At 44.4% G+C, this 22,295-nt stretch overlaps 1 protein-coding gene across 1 annotated transcript in view; it reads right to left on the bottom strand.

The window, feature by feature from the left end:
- TP53BP2 (tumor protein p53 binding protein 2) overlaps nucleotides 1-14,604 on the bottom strand; it is a 67,342-nt gene extending 52,738 nt beyond the window's left edge. Inside the window, exon 1 of the mRNA XM_068541771.1 lies at nucleotides 14,252-14,604. Coding sequence (XP_068397872.1) covers nucleotides 14,252-14,278 — 27 coding nt within the window. The 5' untranslated portion in view covers nucleotides 14,279-14,604. The remainder of the gene's footprint in view (nucleotides 1-14,251) is intronic.
- Nucleotides 14,605-22,295: the final 7,691 nt, after the last annotated feature.

The raw sequence follows: 22,295 nt of genomic DNA, 5'->3' as shown, positions 1-22,295 counted from the left end.
AGTTTAAGACGTTCCCTGTCAGAGAAAGGAAATTAAGCTTTGCAATAATACCTTCAGAGCTTTGATTTACAAAAACTCAAATTGCTTAGGATTACCTAAGAGGGGAAAAAAAAAAAAAAAAAAAAAAAAGAATGTAAGAGGAGAAAAAATTGCCCTTTAGGAAAAAAACGAACAATCCGTAAAAAGAGTGACATAAATCCTCCCCTATCTTACAACTCACAGGAAACTCACCATAGGGACAGCCAGGTAATAATGCTAGTTAGTGGTGAGGTTAAAGTCAAGATGGGTTTTGTATTTAATAATTCCTCTGTGGAGAAAGAATGCAATGAATGAAGGAAGTCCCCAGACTTCCTTCCAGGAGAGGATGCTGCTGCTAGGCTTCCTGTACCTGGTCAAGAAGAACAGCTCTCTCAACACTCATACGTACCGAAAGGGGATCTGATTAAGACCCAGCAACAACAACCAAAGCGTCTTTCAATCTCTCAAACGCACAGAGCCATTCAGCCCAACTACGGCTTACAACCCTGGAAGGGCTTAGAAATGAGATGCAGATAGTTCCGATCTTCCGGGACTTTCAGCGTCCTGCTCCTTGGAGTCCCGGCTGTCTGCTCCTGTGGTCACTCTGCTGGCAGGGACCGTGCACCGAAAACACTGGGCGGCTCATTTGGCTCCCCAGCTTGGACACACTCCGTCCTAGCGGCGGGCTGGGCTGCCGTCCTTCTGTAGGAAGTGTGCCCGTCCTAGCGGCGGGCTGGGCTGCCAGCCTTCTGTAGGAAGTGTGCCCGTCCTAGCGGCGGGCTGGGCTGCCGTCCTTCTGTAGGAAGTGTGCCCGTCCTAGCGGCGGGCTGGGCTGCCGTCCTTCTGTAGGAAGTGTGCCCGTCCTAGCGGTGGGCTGGGCTGCCAGCCTTCTGTAGGAAGTGTGCCCGTCCTAGCGGCGGGCTGGGCTGCCAGCCTTCTGTAGGAAGTGTGCCCGTCCTAGCGGCGGGCTGGGCTGCCAGCCTTCTGTAGGAAGTGTGCTGTCCCGTTACCCCAGTTATCCCAGCCTGGTCGGCCCTTCCCCCTCTCCCCGCATCTCAGTGGGCAACCCAACAGAGGTCTCTGTGGAGCCTCCCTCAGGAGCAGCGGGGACACTACACCTTTGAGTCCTTTCCCTCAGAGAGATACTCTCCAGCCTCCCTGATGATCAGTCCAACCTTATCACGGTTATCAGATGATCACTGCTTACAGAGGCCTATTATGACTTCTGAGCTGTCTCTCCTGCCTAGAGTTTACTCTCGAGGCCATTAAACTGCTTTATTAAATCTTCATCAATTACCATGAGTTACATCTACTAATGTTGTATTAAAGATCAATGATATTTAAACCTACTTCTACACTAAGTGTACCACTCATACACCACATGTACTGCCTTTTTAGCATGGAATATTTTAAACATCAGTCCATCAGTTCCTATGAGACATCTGAGTTATTTAAAAAAAAATTATAAAATCATATTCAATGGATTTTTTTTTTAACATCATTAAGCTATTTCTGTGGTCACAAGAGCAAGTGAGTAGAATCTAGAAATCAATGACACATTCGTCTACCAATTTAAACAGTACTGTTAAAAAAGTTCATCACATGTGGAATATCCTAACCATTCATTCAGTGTCACCTAGCGTACACAATCATTTTCTGAGATAATTACCATTCTGGGGAAAATGACACAGCAAATATGAAGTGGCTACTTTAATTGTGGGAAAAATTCATTACATACTGAAAAATAGCTGGTCTTAGGTATCTGATTACATAACCACTTCATCTACGTAAACAGAACAGTCACCTCCCCTGAGACTAAGAGGAGCCTTATCCCATCAACGTCAGTCACTCTAAAGAAGTTCCTGGTTCTGCTTCCTCTCAATCCCAACTCCTTGTTGACTTCAACATCTTTCATCCACTCATCCATTAGGATTTACTGAGAACCAATGTCACACTGGGAACACAGTGATGGGAAAGCCTGCACTCTTTGGGGCGGGAAGAAGAGACTGATGATAGACAAATGAGCACGGTGTATAAGGTGATGTGACAGAAAGTGATGCAGATGATGAGAGGAAGCGTCCAATCATGGTTGGGGGAGGCGTCTGGGGAGGGGCAGCTGAACTGAGGCTGAAGGAGCCGGCCACTCGAAACATCCGGAGACGACATTCCATGCAACGGCCCTGAGATGGGGGACGGGCTTGGCCTGTTGCACGACCACAAAGAAGGCCAGTATATCAGGAATACAGGCACGTGTGAACGAGGGCAGAGAGGTAAACAGCTGATGCAGGGCCTTGTAGGTCAAGAATAGGGATGCGGGGTGAAGAATGAGGGAAAAGTCACTAGAGTAGTTCTCAAAGTGTGGTCCCCAGACCAACAGTATCAGCATCACCTAGGAACTTGTCAGAAACAGAAAGTCTCAGGCCCCTGCCTAGACCTCCTGACTCAGAAAACCTTGGGGTAGGGCTCAGCAATCCCACTGAAGTTTGAGAACCACTGCATTAGGGGGTTGTAAGCAGGGACGTAACACGAAGCTAAGTTTCTGGGTAACGTGCTGTAAATAAAGTAAAGCACTAGTTGTTTCACCAACAGATAACAGCAGTGCACCTTCATCTGTACAGTGTATATTAACTATTATAATGCCAATGGTTAACCCAGTGACAATGTCAAAACATCACAGATTTTATACCTGTAACTTACATAATACGGAACATCAATTATACTTCAATTTAAAAAATCAGATTCATATACAATGGTATTTATCTTTGCAGATTTTGAATTTCAAGGAATTTCTGGTCAATTTCAAGAAATACTAAGACCCAGGGGCTTCCCTGGTGGCGCAGTGGTTAAGAATCCACCTGCCAATGCAGGGGACACGGGTTTGAGCCCTGGTCCAGGAAGATCCCACGTGCCGCGGAGCAACTAAGCCCACGCACCACAACTACTGAGCCTGCACTCTAGAGCCCATGAGCCGCAACTACTGAGCCCATGCGCCACAACTACTGAAGCCCGCGCGCCTAGAGCCCGTGCTCCGCAACAAGAGAAGTCACAGCAATGAGAAGCCCGCGCACCATAATGAAGAGTAGCCCCCGCTCGTCACAACTAGAGGAAGCCCGCACACAGCAACAAGGACCCAACGCAGCCAAAAATAAATAAATAAATTTATTAAAAAACAAACAAAAAAAAAGAAATACTAAGACCCAAAACACATTTTAAATTATCTGCCCCACAGTTAGGGCCTCAAATCACCAAGTGAGAAATCTAGAGAACCCACTCTTTTCCTCACTTCTCTCGCTAGCATAGCTCACGTTTCCTCCACCCTGTTCCTTAGTGTCAAAGTCATCCCTATCCTTCTTGAATAATTCAAAGCCATAAAACTGCCTCCAACCCCGTCCCTCCCACCCATATACACCTCCAGCCGGAAGTAAACTTTCTCTTTGCTTCTCACACAACCACTCACACCATAGTTGTTTGGATCCCTGTCTCATTTGTCTTACTGATCTATAAATTCCTTTGGGACAGAGGTTTTGGTCCTTAAATGCTTCCTCCTCCCAGATTTTCTCCTCCCCCCGCAAAATACTACACATAGCAAATCAGTAATACGTGTTTGTTCAACTGAACCAATACTGTGGTTCGAAGACTCAAAGTTCCCCAGAAGATGGGAACGTGAACAGGAGACAGACTTGTAGAGAGTATGTTCACGTCATCAGGCGTTAAGAAGCGTTTATATGCGAACACGTGGTATAACTTCAAAGTGAGCTTTCTCAGAGCCAGTGTCTCAAGTGAAGAAAACAAAGCATTCTGCTAACTTTGGGATAACCTCAGAAATCTTTTCTCTCCTTTTCAACTATGCCTGAAGCCTGATTTAGATAGATTTCAAATTCCACCAAAGCTTTAGGCTACTCTGCTTTAAATGTCTGTCATAGACAAACAACAAAGTAAAAGAACTAAAAAAATATATTCAACTAGTTCATTCTCCATCTCACCATCTCAACCATTCTGTAAGCTTAACGTTGGTTAGTATGCTTTCTTCTAAACTGAGTACTGCTGTCTTGTAGGCATGTGTCTTGTTTTACATAAAGATACTGTTACAGACCTCATTCTATCTTCTGCTTTTATTCACTAAGCACCGAATTTTTTTTATAGTTTTTATTGGAGTATAGTTGATTTGCAACATTGTGTTAGTTTCTGCTGTACCGCAAAGAAAATCAATTATACGTATACATATATCCACTTTTTTTTTTAATTTATTTATTTTATTTATTTATTTTTGGCTGTGCTGGGTCTTCGCTGCTGTGCATGGGCTTTCTCTAGTTGCGGCGAGTGGGGGCTACTCTTTGCTGCGGTGCGTGGGCTTCTCATTGCGGTGGCTTCTCATTGCGGAGCACGGGCTCTGGGTGCACGGGCTTCAGTAGTTGCAGCACGCGGCTCAGTAGCTGTGGCTCACGGGCTCTAGAGCACAGGCTCAGTAGTTGTGGTGCATGGGCTTAGCTGCTCCGCGGCATGTGGGATCTTCCCGGACCAGGGATCGAACCCGTGTCCCCTGCATTGGCAGGGGGATTCTCAACCACTGTGCCACCAGGGAAGCCCTATATCCAACTCTTTTTTAGATTCTTTTCCCATATAGGTCATTACAGAGTATTGAGTAGAGTTCCCTGTAAGCAGTGTATTTTTAAGATCCATCCATGATGCCATGAGTACAACCAACCCACTGCTTCTACTTCTTTCCTTTCTACCTCGCACTTTGCTATGGAAGTGGTCCTCCATTTTCAAAGATTTCACCTCTGTGAAATTCTCTGGGAAAGCTTAAAACCCAACTATGGACACAAATTTAAATAGGCAAGAACTACCCTCGCCAAAGAAAATCAAAAATAAGAACATTCGTCACCCAAACAACATTTATTAAAAGCGCACAGTGTATCACACACTGTGCTCCGTGTTAGAAACACAGAGACGAGAGGACCGGCCACACACTCAAGCAGCACACAGAGCAACACAGGGGCACAGCAAACACGTGACAACGGGAGAACTTCCTGGTGGAGGTTCAGATGACGTGCAGTGAGAACAGGGAAAAAAAACACTCCTTTCAAGGAGTACTACTGAACCGAAAACTGCAGGATGAGTAAGACAAGCAGGAAGAGGGCCATCCAGGCAGAAAAACATCACATGTAAAGGAGTGAGAAAACCTAGCATGCTGTCATCACTGCAATCCTGGAACTGCTGAAACAGGAAGATGTGAGGACAAAGAGAAGAGACAGGTCACTTTTCAACCCGTGAGCCGCAGCTGCGCCGTAGAAACCTACAACGTACAAAACTTGTTTTACACACACAGAAAATTATGGCAAAGTCAGATGGTGCAGAGCAGGTGGTGGATGGCAATGTACAAGAAGGTGCAACTTACCAGGAGCGAAAGGAAAAGGGATCAGGCCCCACAAACAGTCCTAACGCAGGGTCCCTGGGAGCACATGGGAGGTGGTGAGCAGATCTTCCAGAACTGCCCCTCGATCCCGAAGGAAGGCCGGCTGAGCAGTGAGGAGGTAGCCGCTCTTCCATTCAGCACAAAGCAAACACACTATTTACTCCCCCACCACGGTGGGTGCTAGGTTTGAAGTGCTGACTTGTTCTGTGTTTTGAGTCTTTCAATCACTTCCACTGCCCACTAGAGGCAAAATATTCTGGAAGTCTATCTTGACACAAAAAGGCCAAAATCCACTGGGCTAGACAATAAAGAAACTTTGTATCTAGCTAAGCAGTTTATATCATAGTCTGTAAGTAATACAAGTCTGTCTTCAAGAATTCTGGAGGGGAAAGAGACAGACTGCTGTCTCAGAAAGACCACCAAGGGGTCTTCCCTGGTGACGCAGTGGTTAAGAAGCCACCTGCCAATGCAAGGGACACAGGTTCGAGCCCTGGTCCAGGAAGATCCCACATGCTGCGGAGCAACTAAGCCCGTGCGCGATAACTACTGAGCCTGCGCTCTAGAGCCCACGAGCCACAACTACTGAAGCCCGCGAGCCACAATTACTGAGCCCGCATGCCACAACTACTGCAACCCATGCGCCTAGAGCCCGTGCTACGCAACAAGAGAAGCCACCGCAAAGAGAAGCCCGCGCACCGCAAGGAAGAGTAGCCCCCACTCGCCACAACTAGAGAAAGCCCACGCGCAGCAACGAAGACCCAATGCAGCCAAAAATAAATCAATTAATTAATTAAAAAAAAAAGAAAGAAAGAAAGACCTCCGCGAAGTAGTGTAAGAAAGACCACCACGAAGTAGTGTGTAGATGGATTGAAGGCATGAAGAACAGTAAGGGTAAGAAGATAAATAAGGAGAGGATCACCCCAGTCCAGGCAGGCGAGGGGTAATGCAGAAGAGGAGCACGAGGGGCTAGAGAGGAGGGGTCCGTGACAGTGATGAAACCATTATGGGAGAAAACAGAAGAACGGAAGGAAAGCAGGATAACGCCCAGGTCTCCCGACCACTGAAAGCAGCAAGCAAAACCTACCAGAGAAAGGATCCTATCTAACTTTAAAATAAAAGTGTTATCCAAAATAGCCCCCCTTTCCAGGAGATCAATAAATTACCAAAAAACGACCTACACATCACAAACCAGCTATCAGTTAGCAACTAGATATTGCTGTGGTGCAGAAAAACACTGGCACGAGGAGACCCTTTCTAGAATTCAAGTCACCTCTGACTTGAATTTCCTAGGTCGCTGGCTGCTTTGTATCTGTCAATAAAATGAAGGTTATCACAGTGCTAAAAAAAAAAAAAAAAAAAAAAAAAAAAGGACGTCAAGGAACTTGTAGGTGAAAGTATCAGAAGCTTCCAAGGTGGCGTGGTCACATGGTCAAAGGCACAGTTGTTGTAAAACACTTGCAGGGTTATGGCTTTCTGTAAGAAACCTGATGTGCCCCGCTCCGTTTAAAGAACCACGGGGACAGAAGAAGGCTTTCTCTCAAGCTCTGCAGAGCTCTCTAATGATATAAAAAGTCTGGTTTCTCTTTCGTCCCACAGGAGGAGCTTGTGGACACGTCACCCTCCCCATCCCTGTCCTGGTCTTAATCCCAACCCCGGGCAGGTGTTACTGTTTCTTCTCTCACCCCTGAAGCTTCTGAACGCCTAGAGCAAGTCACACACTGCGTGGACTGAGTCCACAGCCACTTCACGATAACAGCTGGGCCCTCGGTGTGATAACGCTTTTGTCCATCTTAGGTGGTTTTCTGTAGTCTTCCTATGACGTGGGTTATCAGTCTCTCGCACCCTTCCCAGTTCTTTCGCTCTGGCACCGCCATCATCCATTCTCACACAGCAACGGAGGGATCTTTTCTAATCTCTCAGATTATGTCACTTTTACTGCTTAAAACTCTTCCAGTGGCTGCCACATCCCCTCCCCTGCACCTAAAATCTCTGCCCCAGCCAAGGAAAGCCTACACGCTGCACCTCTCCACCTCCACTCCTGCCACTCGCCCCCAGCCCGCTAATCTCCAGCCTCACCATCCCCATTGCTTCCTCGGGGCCTTTGCACCAGCCCCTGGGAATTCTGCCTACTTGATATGCCCCTCCCACAAATCTTCACAGGACCAGCCCCGTCTTGTCATTCAGGTCTCAGCCGAAATGTCACTTCCCTGACCATCCAATCTAAAGCAGCCATCCCAGTCACATGATGCTATTTAAATCCTACATAACTCTCATGTTTTGTTTTTTTTACTTTCCATATCCGCCCCCCTCCAAGCCCCACACTAAACTTCTTGAAAGGTAAGCTCCCTGAAAACTCTCTTCTTCTTTCCTGTGTCCATGGCACTTAGAACAGTGGCTGGAATATAGTGGATGTTCACTAAATACCTGTTGAACAGATGTTGTCTCCAAAAGGCCATCCAAAAACAATCAGCAGGTTAATGAGGAAGAATGAAGAGCGATGATTTAATGTGATTTCGTTTGACATCAGTCCCTAGTTTATTTCCGATAAATTCATCTGATTAAACTGAATCACTATTCCTCACTATACAGACCACCCTGGGGCAGCAAGGGGAGATGCTGTCACTCTGCCCCCGTCCGGAGATCCCACCAGCAGTGGGCATTCCTTCAAGTCATTGCTGTACCTCTCAAGCCACTGGAAATGACTGCACAATGACGATGGCAATCTCTCAGCAGACGCCACACTTTCCTTGCCCTCCACGGCTCCCAACTCGCCTACTCTACTCTGCCCTTTCTTTCCTACCTCATCACCTTCACACCCTGTTTAAAGATACCGTCGAAAGAAAGATTATCCAACACCCCTCATACAAAAGGTAAACATTAAAAAAAAGAAGAGAAAAAAAAGGGTAATCATTACACCCCTTCTCTTTCCCTGCTGATGTGGAAGAACTAAGATCTCTATGGAAGTATTGGACATAGAAAAAAAAAAAATAGTCACTGAGATGTTTACTCTGCACAGGGTGAGGTCAGCTCCACATCAGTCGAAACTTGATAAGAAACATTTACCAATCTTCTCATCCAGTTTGGATTTAAATATGGGAAGATACCTCTGTTTTCCTTTTTCTACGTCAAAAATAATTGTAGTTATGCTCTGAAAAGCAATATTTGAAGTTATCATTAGCCAAAAGAACATCATGACTACTGTCCTGCCCAGTATATAAAAACATTCTAGAGAGACTTCCCTGGTGGTCCAGTGGTTAGGACTCCGGGCTTCCACTGCAGGGGGCATGGATTCAATCCCTGGTGTGGAAACTAAGATCCCACATGCCATGTGGCTCAGCCAAAAAAAACAAAACAAAAATAAAACCATTCTAGAACATTTCTTCACAGGTAGACCTCGTTTTCATTTCATTTCTGCCAAGTGACCTGTAGTAAATTACCGAAACCCTTTGAGCTTGAAATTCCTTATCTGTTGTATAAGAAGGGGGTAGCCTCGCTTCACAGGGTCATAAGGAGATTACCTGGGATGAGCAGCCTAACCTCAAGGCAGGTGTTGGGCACATGAGGGGTTCCAGGAGAAGCTCCCTCTCCATCCTGGGTGGGAAATGAGAGCACAGGGCTTTCAACCATGCTGGTTTACAAAGAAATTGTTCATTCCACTGTGGAAGACCATTACACTGCCTTGACCATTTTTTATTTTTACCACTAGCAGTTTAAACTGGTATTCTACAATAGTTTACTCCTTATGGTTTTCCATTACTTTCCTAAACTTGCGCCTTAGGGATTTCTGGTAGAAATGTTTCAAATTTAAATAAATAGTACTAAGTTATAAATCTGTTTCTAGAAAAACCACTGAAATATGCATTTCAAAAGGGAAAGTTCAGTATTTACTGGCCCCATGAACATTTTCAATGAAAATCTGGTTCCATTAACCAAATAAATCATCTGTTTTTTGGATAAATTTTATGTAGAAAAGAGCTAAAAATGGCCACAGTGGCTGAGTCTGCGAAGCTACTTTTCTTGCACATGATCTAACTATGTTGAGAATTTGCATTTCTTCGATAAGATAGTTTTCTTTTGATAAGACAGTATGCAGAACGTTTTAAGAATCCTCCTTAACGCTCAGTGCTCCTAAAGGATCTCCTAATGACTAAGACTTCTTGGCTCTCCCCAACAAGATGAAAAATTTTACTGTCTCACCTACCACTCCAGCGTAAGTATACCTCTCACATGGTCTGTCACCTATGTTTGCTTTTCTCAACGACATCTGATTAAGGAAAATGTTCTGTTCAGTACCTAGCACTCCGTCAAAAAAAGAAGTATTTAAATAATGTTTGACTTGACTACATGGCATGAGCTGAAAAGAACACCCTGGATTCCTGAATTCTTATATCCCATTCTTCATATTCTTTGTGATACTTGTTAGTAGAGAAGGGTGGTGAGAGGTTTACAATACATGATGGCAAATCATACCAACATGTATTGGTACGCAGTTACCTTATTTGAGCTGGAGAGAGGCTGGACCTCACATGAGCTGCAAGAATGGCTCAGTGTTAAGTTAGCTTTAGAAAGACTTTTTAAGGAGTCTCACACACCATGGTAGATTACCAAGAGATAAAGGTCTACAGTATTCCTTAAAAGCTCCAGAAAAGAGAGGTTTTGTTTTCTTGTTTTTACTGTCTGCTGCTGGGGGGCAGGGGACGTGAAGAGGGAGAGAAAACAGTTCTTCCTAGAAGCAGTGTATGAATAAATGACCCTCCGTGTCCCTCCCAGATAAAGAAGTTCTAAGTTAATTTTTTAAATATAAGCAGGTATACGTTTGTGCTACGTTTCTTTATAAAGTCTAAATCTGGTTTCTCTGAAACAGGTAAAAATACAGAAATTATTAAATGCTTTTCAGCTTTTAATTAGCGTAGCAGAAGTCACAAGGCAACAACTTTCACTACAGCACATGAAATGTGAGATACATTGCACATTTTTTAAAATAGACGATTTGTTTAACAGCCTTTGAGAATTACAATTCTATAGAGAACCTACCTTAAACTTTCTTCTGGAATAAAACCTTAACTAACTCACTACATTACTACTCAACAACAAAAAGAAATTCTTTCAGGACATGGTATAATCATAATAATACAATGTTCCAATGCTATAACTTGAAAGGTTCGTAATTTCAAAACACAATTTCAGTTTGGGAAAATACGTGCAAATAAAACCAGCAATTCTACATGAAAGTAATACAAGTATTTCAGCAGAAGTTAAGCTCTTGGGCTGTACAGCTAACGAAGCTGCACCTAGTCACCTTTAGAAATATATAAACCTGACTGACCAGGTATCAAACTTCTAAAGGAGCTACTACAATATCCCATTTTTTTGGTCCCAGACTCCCCAGACTAGAAGCTCAAATAATCAGATATTATTTCACAGCATCATGGGATAACTAGAAATAATTACGATACCTCTGAAGCACCAAAAGATAAGAAGCCATAAACCTAAAAATAAATCATGATTAGTTCAATTGAGCTCTTTAAAATAAGCTATTATTTTCTCGAAAATATTATCTGTATTAGGGCTACGTGATAAAATTTGTTTAAACAGAACACTAAATTAAATAATCGGAAAAACCATTCTCCAAGTCATTAGGGATAAACAGGCCATCACTATTTCATTTAAACTATTAATGTAAATGTGAAGCTGCAATATGGGATTCAAATGTAAAATTATCCTTTGTGCCACTTCGTCAAACTGCACTGTCAATACAGTCAGCGGCCACCAGGCACATGTGACTATTTCGATGTAATTAAAATTAAATATATTTTTTTTAAAAATTCAATTCCTTGGTCCCGCTAGTCCCATTTCAAGCGCAGTGGCTGCAGGTGGCTGGTGGCTACCATACTGGACAGCACAGATGCAGTTCGTTTCCATCACAGCTGGATATAAACGCCAAATATATGACATCAACCACTGAGACAGGCAAATTCAAGTCCTCTGGCCTTCCATGTGGCACTGCAGAATACTGTGTGTGGTTCTGTGTGTTCATTTTGTTAATTTACGTTTCAGCAGCAAGTACAAACAAAAATTTTTATAAAACTGTATCTAAAAAGAACAGTGAATGCTTATAGAGTTAGCTAAGCGCCTTCATAAAAATATTCTTCTTTGAATACAACACTTCACAAAATGAAAGTAATGAAAAAAGGATATCTCTTTATAATTTTAAATGGCTGAGAAATTTTGCTTTTAATGATGATTTCCCTTTATTTGATAAGTAAATACAATGTGAGAGTGGCTCACTAAAAAGCCATACTGTCAAACTGCAAATGACCCTTTCTTTAATGAAGAAAAAATAAGGTGTCAAGTATGAAAGAATAATCAGTTTCTCCTCACCAAGTTGTGGAAATATCACAGAACCAGACATACCAACTATGGCAGGTATCTGAAAATGAGTGTAATTATTACCCCCTTTTCTGCAGTGCCCTATCATTTCCTCTATTGTGATCCTCAGCGCTTGTCTACTTATTTCTAGTTAGCCTGCTAAAATACATCATCCCCTTCTGGTTTGGGGTCCAAGTATCACTTCATGTCCCACATGGAAGAAAATCACTTGATTCTCTAACATTTGGTGAGAAAACACATGAACACAATTTATTTGCACATTTTTAATATAACGCAGTCTAAATATCAACAGCAAATTATTTTTAACATGCCTTTAAAAGCAGATCAAAAAAATGTACTCTTAATGCCACAGAACTATACACTTAAAAACGGTTAAAATGGTCATTTTTATGTTACGTACATTTTACCCCAACAAGAAAGCATATCAAGGCAACTATCTACTTTCTGAGACTATCCATTTTTCCATATTAAGCATAATGCTCTTCCTGATAAATTAGAATTTTTCAAAGTAATAAATTCAAAACCTCACTTGGTGGAATAAAAATCCATATTAAAAGCTAAAGAGGAGAATACATTTAAGAAAACAATCTTATTTTCAAGTACCCCAAACATTACAGGATAAAGACACATATAACATGAGGTTACTAAATGAAAATTTGTTTCATATTTTTATGTGTCGCAAGTATAAGAATCTCCAGTTTAACCAATATTGCAAATTCAGGAGAAGTTCTTATCTAGCAACTATTCTAAGCAAGGCAATGAGACACTAACTGCTTCATAGACAGTAACTCTAATCCTCACAACCACCCTAAGAGCTACTATCATCCCCATTTTGCAGATGGTGAAATTGAGGAACAAATCAGTAAAAAAAAAAAAAGGCTACAGTCACAAAGGTAGGAGCTGAGCAAATACTGCGCATGCCATCACACCACACAGAGTCTCAATAAGAGTCTACTGACGACATTAGGAAAGGCAATCAGAAGAACCATGCTGCTAAATTTCAAATATAGTCTAAAGAGCTACATACATTTTTATAGATTGTGATGATCTGGTATGTAGTTGGGAGAAAGAAAACTTTCATAAGCATTAAGAAAGCCCAAAGAATACCTTCCTTCTTCAAGGAAAAATCATATTGCAACAACTCACACTTGTTGTCTTGCTCCTATTTTTAAGAAGAATTCACAGACAACTTGCAAAAGTTATTTTAAGGCAAAGAAATGTAAATCCAAGGAATAAAAAATTTTAACAGCAAAATCCCTCACCCTTATCCAATGTCCGTATTTTAATATTGGGCATTCACAGCACAAACCTAACTTCATAAACAGGTATTAAACTAAAATAGGATGCATAATGCTATTAACACTTTCAAATTCCCTGAATCCTGGCAGGACAAACTATCTCAAACCATCTAAACTCAATTATCAAATCCAATAAATTAAGTGTGACCAGTACATGAAAGTTTAGGACACCCTCCTTCAACACAACCTAGGGGGCCTGGGGACAGAATATTATATTCTGCATCTGTGACTGCATATAAACAAAATTTGTCGCCACTCATTCCACAGATTGTATAAAAGTAAAAGAAAAGTTGTTTCTCTGTCTTAACAAATGAAGCCATAAGAAAACATCGGATGACTGCAAGATGATCCCGCTTCAGTGGGAGAGGTGTAAGTACAACTTCCTCGAGGAAACACACTAATGAAGTCTGCATAAGCCACTGCAACCCTCCAGGTTCTGCGACCGTTGAAGGAAAGGGGCATTTCAAATGTCTCAAACCTGCTGTTCACCTGTGTCCTGGTGGCCACGTCAAAAGCCTACAGAGCCTATAAAGAACTCACTCATCTTCTCAGAAGTCTCGCTAAACAAGTTGTGGGAAACAGCAGGAACCAGGCAAATGCGTTTACTGCGATCAAAAACTTTGAGGTTGCATTTATTAAAACCAGTTTCCAGAAAGAGATAGAGTGGCTTGGCTGCCATCACAGCTATCAAGATCGAAATTCAACTAAAAAGCAAGGGTTCTCTTTTCAGTAGGTATATTTCACTCCAACTTAAAGCTGTTTGTTTAAAGACAAAGCAAATAACAAGATTCCCGGCTCCCTTGTTCTTGACCTTCAAGAACTGCAAAAAGTCAGGACCCAGCCAAAGAGAAAAAGAAAAGTTCGAGTGGCTGCCTCACCGACTCTGGAGCAGTTGCTGGAACCCCTCCCCTCGGTGAGGGTCCCCCCACTCCCGCACGCAGGAGCTTGGGGTGGAGAGCCCGGAGGATGGAGCCGCAGCAGTTCTCCCGAGGTTTGCAACGCAAAGACCACCCGCGACGCGGACTCAGGCCCCGGGCTCCTCTCGGGACCTGCACGAAGGCGCGCACCAGACCCCCGCCCGCGACCCCGCACACTTCCGGCCCCGGCCCCTACCCGCCAGCCCGCTTACCGGCATCATTTTGGACCCGAACCGCATCGAAGCGGGTGGCCAGACCGCGGCTCGGAGCCGAGTGGAGGCGCCCCCGGGGTCGCGCGGTGCGGGGGAGGGGAGCGCAGAGGGAGGCCGCCCGGGAGGCGGCGGACCTGTTGCAAAGCGACGGCGGGTGGCGGGGCGGCGTGCGGGTCCGCAGAGTTCTCCCCGCCGTCTGGGGCGCCACCGAGCCCCGGGCCCACCTCCGACCGGGCCCCCGGACGCGGCTTTGTCTCCTCAGCGCTCGCGACGGCCCGGACTCCCCTCTTTGCTCCGAAACCAACTAATCCCGGGGCCTGTCCCCCGCCGAGCCCGCGCCGGCTCCGCCCCCCGCACGGAGCCCCGCCCGCGGCGCGCGAGGCTGGCTGGGGGAGGGGAGGCCGCTGGGACGAAGCCGCGCGCGCCTGCGCGAGCCCGCGGCGGGAGGGAGGCGAGGTGGCTGGCTCGCGCCCGGGTCGGCGGGCGCCGGGTCACCGTTTCTTTATTTGCCTTCGGACGACGCGTCGCCGGGGGCGCGCGGCGGAGCGACCGGAGCGCGCGCCTGCAGGCGGGGCCGGGGACTGTAAGGCCGCCTCTGAAAGACGGAATAATGAAAGACTCCGGAGGAGCCCGGGGGCCGCGGCCGTCACCTCCCCGCAGTTTCGAACTGGGCCGGGAGGCTGAACCTTGGCCCGAGACTCGGCACCTGGACGGGTCCTCCCCGCGGCAGTGCCGCGGGGCTCGGCCGGAGCCAGGCGACCGGACCTCATGGGAGGACCCGGCCGCACGGCTGGATCGGCCGATGTCCCTGGAGGCCCGGCGACTGCCCCGTCCCAGCAAGATGGAGATCGGCGGGGCCGTCTCAGCCCGCAGCGCATTCCGAGAGTTCCTGGTGAAGGAGTCCTCGGGCTGTCGCCTTTCGTCTCATTTGCCATCGTCCAAATTCTGATTTAGAACTCACGTGTGACTTACTATAACTAAAAACAAACAAAAAACCCAAACATTCAAAAATGACTAAAATGGTCAATTTTGTCTGTTTTACCACAATAAAAATAAGTAAATAAAACCAAAAAAGTTTGAAATGCGCAAAGCAGCTTTCTGAGGCGCTGCTTTTCTGTTGCTCAACAATGTCCTGGATTTCCTCTCTGAAGGGTGCTTGTTACACCCTCAGGACAGTCTCGGATATGACCACACACTGCTCCCTTTGCAGGGAGCTAAGCGAAGGCCTAGGAGAATTGCAGAGGCTCATTTCGAAAGAGTAGCAGAGCTGGTTCAGGCACCCTCTTCTACCTTCCAGGGAGACAGATTCCGGGAACCCTAACTCCAGGAAGCCGTAGTTCTGGCAAAATTGTCCCTGTGAGCGAGCTTAAGTGGAGTGAAGCACCTGGATTTATCTAGCCTCAAGGATGGACAATTCTTTCGTTGTCCAATATATCCCTTACCAGAATCTCCATCAAAGTCCTATCCTACTCTCCCAGCTACACATCTGGAAATATTAAGTATTAAACTATGGCTAATTTGATTAGTATTAAAATTTCTCCAAAACTCTAGTTTAAAGTCTAGCTTTTTTAAGAGGATTGTCCTAAGTCAAGTAAAGGGAATTCATCCCTTTATTCAGTAAATATTTATCCAATACCTACTACATGCTGGGTATTCTTCTAAGTGCTGGGATACATTAATGAAGAAAACAAAAATTGGGTGGAAAAATCAGTAGCTGAGTATATTAATAATTAATACTTACTTAAATTACCAAATATAGTTATAAGAAAAAAAATTAAAGGGGCTAAGGGGATGAGGCATGCAGGTGCAATTTTAAATCAAGTGGTCAAGGGACTTCCCTGGTGGTCCAGTGGTTGAGACTTCCCCTTCCAGTGCAGGGGGTGTGGGTTCGATCCCTGGTCTGGGAGCTAAGATCCCACATGCCTCAGGGCCAAAAAAACCAAAACATAAAACAGAAGCAATATTGTGACAAATTCAGTAAAGATTTAAAAAATGGTCCACATCAAAAAAAAACTTTAAAAATAAATGAATAAATAAATCAAGTGGTCAAGGTAGACCTCACTGAAAAGATGATTTGTGAGCACAGACTTGAAGGAGTGAACTACAGCAGCGGTCCCCAACCTTTCTGGCACCAGGGACCAGTTTCCGGGAAGACAATTTTTCGGAGGGGGAGGGGTGGGGGGATAGTTCAGGCGAGTGATGAATGCGAGTTATGGGGAGTGGCAGGTGAAGCTTCACTAGCTCTCCCGCTACTCACCTCCTGCTGTGAGGCCCGGGTTCCTAACAGGCCGTGGACTGGTACCGGTCCACAGCCGGGCAGTTGGGGATCTCTGAACTACAGCCTTCATGAAGGCTTCCAGGCAGAGGGAACAGCCAGTGCGAAGGCCTTAAGGTGGGAGCCTACTTGGCATACTCCAGGAACGTCAAGGAGGCCAGGATGGCTGGAGGAGACTAGATAAGGTGGAGAGAAGTAGCAGATGAGGTAGAGTGATATAAGGAGCCGGATAATGTACAGCCTTGAGGGCCATTGTAAGGACTTTGGCTTTTACTCTGAGTGAAATGGGGAGTCATGGAAAGATTTTGAACAGATGAGTACCATGATCTGACATATTTTAATGGAATCATTCTAGCTGCCGTGGAAAACAGACAGAAAGTTAGCAGAGAACCTGTAGGAAGAACTTGCAATAATCCAAGCAAAAGATGAAAGTGGCTTGGGCAGTAACAGTGGATGTGGTGAAAAGTGGTCAGATGTGGGATGTATTTTGAAGGCCGAACCCATAGAATTTCCTGATAGGATAGATATGGAATAGGAGAGTAAAAAGTCAAGGGTGAGTTCAAGGTTTTTGTCCTGCAGGATGGAAGCTGCTACCAACTGAGACGGAGAAGACCCTGAGTGGCAAGTTGCAGGGAAGAGGCGATCATGTTAAATTTAAGAATCTTAATAAAAATAAGAGAAACCCTAATCCTGGAATTTAGCACATTTGTGGAAAGCAAGACTCCCTTTTGGCAACCGGCAGGGACTGTGTAACACAAAAAAACCTACCTCATATTCCGCTGGCTTTCATTATTTTCTGGCATACAAAGAAATCTCAGAAACAACTATAAGATACCATGATCCAGGTCATCCAGGAAAAGAATTCTGGATATCGGTCACTAAACCTCCCGTTCTCAACAATGAGAAAACATCTCTCTTTGCCATCCAAAAACTGGTCACACACAATAGTAAATTATATTTAGAGGGAGCATCGACAGCCCTGGCTTATTAATAATAACAGCAGTAGAAGAAAGGAGAGAATTATTGGAATAAGATGGCCCAGGTCTATTTCTTTCCTGCCTGTTCTCACAAACAGTTTGTTTTACTGCCTGTTTCTTCTGAGGAGAGGAAGAAAAGGGGACAGCAGCTGGCAATTTGTCCCAAAACTCACTTCCAGCCAATTGAGAATTCCCTGCTGCCAAATAGCAGGCGTGTTTCTGTTGAGGGTTTTGTTTTCTTTTCTTTTCTTTCTTTCCTTTTTTTTTTTTTTTTCTTTTTTAGCCTTGAGCATGAAACCAGTGAACCCCTGTCTATGCTTTGGTTTCATTCCTTCAGATTCTGTGCCATCACATATAGCTCTCTGATGGGTTGTTTTCTCCCTTCCAAAGTTCCACCTATTTCTTCATTCCCGCTCTCACCTGCTTATTCTGCCGAGAGCCTGTCCTCGTTTCTCCCGACTCTATAATTCTATATTCAACTCCGAGAAAGATAAATCAAATCACCACCAGCTGGGTGGGGATGAGCTGTGTTCTCTTTGGATCTCACCTCAGCCCCAGGCACAGTACAATTAATCACTTGTTTGGCTTGAGTTCAAATGTTTGAGTTCCCAACTTCCTCCCCATGTTACTTTCTTTCCCATTTCCCTCAGGTGTTCCAAACCTTGCATCCCTCCCCCCGCTCAGAAGATGAACTCCCAGTTTCCTTACCCAATAAAACAGAGGCTATTGGAGCTTACATTATACTCCTGCAATATCCTTTCCTCCACTTCCAACCCATCATGCAGCCTTCTCCGCTTCCTTCCTCTCCTTCATTTCACTCTGTGTGCCTGAATGTTGCCAGGCACCATTCTAGACTCTAGAGACACAACAGCCTGCAAAACAAAGACTCTGCCTTCATGAAGCTTGGATTCTAGTCAGGGAGTTAGACAATAAATGAATGAGATTATAATAAATGCTTTGTGGGGCGGGCGAAACAACTAGGTAAACCAAAGAGAGTAGTGCCTGTTTTGGATAGGGTGGTCAGAGCAGTCCTCTGAGGGATGAAGTGAGGGAGGCAATGGGACTCTAGGCAGTGGGAAGAACAAGGGCAAAGAGCCTGAGGCAGGAGTGTGCCTGGCATCTTAAAGAAACAGCAGGGAATTCCCTGGCAGTCCTGTGGTTGGGACTCTGCGCTTTCACTGTGAGGGCCTGGGTTCAATCCCTGGTAGGGGAACTTAGATCCCGTGAGCCACAGGGTGCAGCCAAAAAAAAAGAAAAACCAGCAAACAGGACCAGTGTGCCTGGCGCTGAGTGAACAAGAAGAGTGGTCAGGGAGGTGGAAGAAGATCGATCGCGTGGGACCATGTGTTCTACCAATTATGCTCCCTCTTGAAATCTCAGATACTCCATTTTTCAGGTTTCTTCGCCTACAAGTTTATTTGGTTCTCTCCTACACTCCCTTCAAATTAGCAGTAACCAAAAGACAGAGATGGGGCAGAATTTTGAGTCTCAAGCCTCCTTGCCTCCATCCACACTTTTCTCTTTGCCTTGAATATCTTCCCCCACACCCTACTTCTGCTCATCTTTTAGGTGCCTCCCTAAATGTCATTCTTGGAAGTCATGTTTGATGTTTCTCAAACAGAATTAATCAATATCTCATCTATATTCCATAGCCATTTATATATATATAAGTAATTTATTTATTATGGTACTTACCTTATGATATAGAAAAGAACACATTTGTCTCCCCAACTAGACTCAGTGGCAAAAGCTATTTGTTTATTCATTTATTTGTGTATCTTCAGCCCTAACGTTGTGCCTGGGCGTGGTAGGTACTCAATAAATGTAGAATTGATGGTACTTAATCAGTGTTTACCATGCTCTCTTTTCTCTTTGCTGGGTATAGTGAGGTTTTGTTCCTGATTCCTGCAATAGCCTCAGGCAGATCTTCCTGCCCTGTTTGCTCCAATCCATTCTCCACCCTAGGAGTTGGCAAACAACAGGCCAAATCTGCCCTCTACCAGTTTTTGTATTGCCTGTGAGCAAATACGGTTTTTACATTTTTTAATGCTGGAGGGAGAGGGGAGGAATCAAAAGAAGAATATGTTGTGACACAAGAAAATTATATGAAATTCAAATTTCTGTGTCCTTAAGGAAAGTTTTATTGGAATACAGCCACACATATTTGTTTACATGTTGTCTGTGGCTGCTTTTACACTACGACAGGGGAGTTGAGTAGTTGTGGCAGAGACTGTATGTCCGGCAAAGCCTGAAATATTTACTACCTGGCCCTTTAAAGAGGAAGTTTGCCATTCCTGCTCTAAGAGCAACAAGAATGATCTTTTTAGCAAAAGTGTAATCATGTCACTCCCATGCTTGAAGGTCTTTCATCAAAGTGGATGCGCATATGGATGGGGTAGAACTGAGGTCTGAAGGACATTGGGGCCAGGTGATAAATGTACATAGAAGTTAATCATACTTTTCTGTCTTCTTGTGTTTACTCTAAATTCTGGATAATAAAAAAAATTTTTTTAAAGAATAAAGAAAACCCTTCCATTGCTTTCTATTGCTGTTAGGGTAAAGAATACTCCATACATGGCCTCCAAGCCTTTGCTTGGTCTTGCTCATACCTACTCTCCGAGACAGTTAGGGTGGGAAGGAGGAACAGTAATTACCTCCCCAAATTCATGAAAAAATGATTTGAAATTGGTAACTTTGCAGAATAAACTCAGTGCTTTGAAGACATCTGTCTGGCTACTGACTGTATGTTGATTTGGTTTAAATAATTCCCTGCTTATTGCAAGTCATGGAACCAGGGGCTCCTGGTTCCTCAGCTTCTGTTGTCAATTCTCTCTCCATACTTCACCTTCCCCTCCCTCATCCAGCCTGCCTTCCAGCCCCATCCCTCCTCTGAAATAGCTCTTGATGAAGTCACTGGTGACCTCTATTTCATTGATGCAATAAACATTTTCAGTCTTCATCTTTCTTGACCTTTCACCAGCACTTAGCTGTGACTCATTCTCTCCCTCTCAAAACACCCGTTTCCCTTGACTTTTAGGACAATGCTCTCATGGTTTTCCTCCTACCTCTTTCACTGCTTCTTCTCTGTGTCTTTTGAAGGCTCATTCCTCCTCACCAGCCTTTACATGTTGAAGGTCCTCAAGGCTCAATTCTAACGATTTCCTTTTTTCACTGACTACCTTCTTCCTAGACAGTCTTATCCCCAGTCTTAAACCTCATCTACACATGGTATGAATTTTTATATTTCCAAACCAGACTGCTTCTCTGGGCTCTAGAACTAAGCTGTCCAGTGAGAAAGTCACGTACCATATATAACTATTGAGCATTTGAAATGTGGCTAGTGCAACTGAGAAACTAAAATTTTAATTTTAATTCATTTAAATATAAGTGGATGGTAGTGGTAGACAGTGTAGATACGGAATACTTACATCATCACAGAAAGTTCTACTGAAGGGTGCTGCATAGCCATATCCAGTCATATCCAGCTGTCTGTTAGTCATTTCCTCTTGGCTGTCTCAAAGTATGGCAAACTCAACTTGTCTAAAACCAAACATGTAATCTTTCTCCCCAGTATGTTCTGTCTCTGTGAATGGCACAAGTGTTCATCCATTTTCTCAAGCCGAGAACCCAGGAATCATGCTTGACTTTATTTCTTCCTCATCTCCAACATCTATTCAATCATCAAGCTGTGTTCATTCTGTTTCTTAAACATGTCTTCAAAATCCCCATTTTCCATCACCGCCGCCAGTCTGCTGAAGCCACTATTGTCTCTCACTCGTCTGATTATAGACAACCCTACTGAAAGTCTCTCCTTAACATCGCCTCCAAGCCCTGAATGTCTGTCCCTGCCCATTCTCTACCTTTACCAGGTATAGTCCCCTCCCCCCCTGAGACTCAGCCATGCCATCCTTTTTCAGTCCCTTTCGCCCTCCAGGACATACTGCAGCATGGCTCCGAGAACCTCACCTTTATGCCATATGCCACCACTGAATATTTAGACGATTTGTGTTGCTAGTGTTATTCAATTCATGCCCGTCTCTCCCACAAGACTTTAAACTGTAGCGTATCGACTTCAGCTCATCCTTGTTTACCACTGATTTTTCAGTACCTAAAATGGGGCCCGGTACATAGTAGTAGAATGAATAACTGAATGAACAAAAGAGTGAATAATGAATGAGTTGTTCATTTGCCTGTAAAGCATGTGATTAAAGCCAGTGCATTAGTCAGCTCAGGCTGTCATAACGAAATATCATAGACTAGGTGGCTTAAACTACAGGAATTTATGTTTTTCATGGTTCTGGAGGCTGGGAAGTCCAAGACCAAGGTACCAGCCAGTTTGGTTCCCCGGCGAGGGCTCTCTTCCTGGCTTACAGGCTACTGTCTTAGCATGTATCCCCACACGGCAGAGAGAGAAAGAGGAAGAAAGCTCTCTGGTGTCTCTTCCTATAAGGGCGAGAATCCCATCATGAGGGCCTTCAAGACCTCATCTAAACTTTATTATCTTTCAAAAGCCCCACCCTCAAATACCATCACACTGGGGGGGGGTAGTGCTTTAACATAAATTTGGGGGGGGGGACACAATTCAGTCCACAACAGTCAGCATTTTGCACATTTTCCCAATCCTATGGCCATACGTTATACTCATCACCCCAAAAAGCCATCTCATAAATGCCTATAAGAGGTTCTGATTGAATGAGGGTGAAAGGATGTATGGAACAAAAACCCGTTGCTGGAAAACAGACCTAATGTGCTTGCCCTTCTGCTGATTGGTCTATGATGTCATCATCCATAA

Source organism: Eschrichtius robustus, chromosome 3 (assembly GCF_028021215.1).
Source record: "Eschrichtius robustus isolate mEscRob2 chromosome 3, mEscRob2.pri, whole genome shotgun sequence".
In the NCBI taxonomy this organism is placed as follows: domain Eukaryota; kingdom Metazoa; phylum Chordata; class Mammalia; order Artiodactyla; family Eschrichtiidae; genus Eschrichtius; species Eschrichtius robustus.
This window is presented reverse-complemented; position numbering and strand designations above follow the sequence as displayed.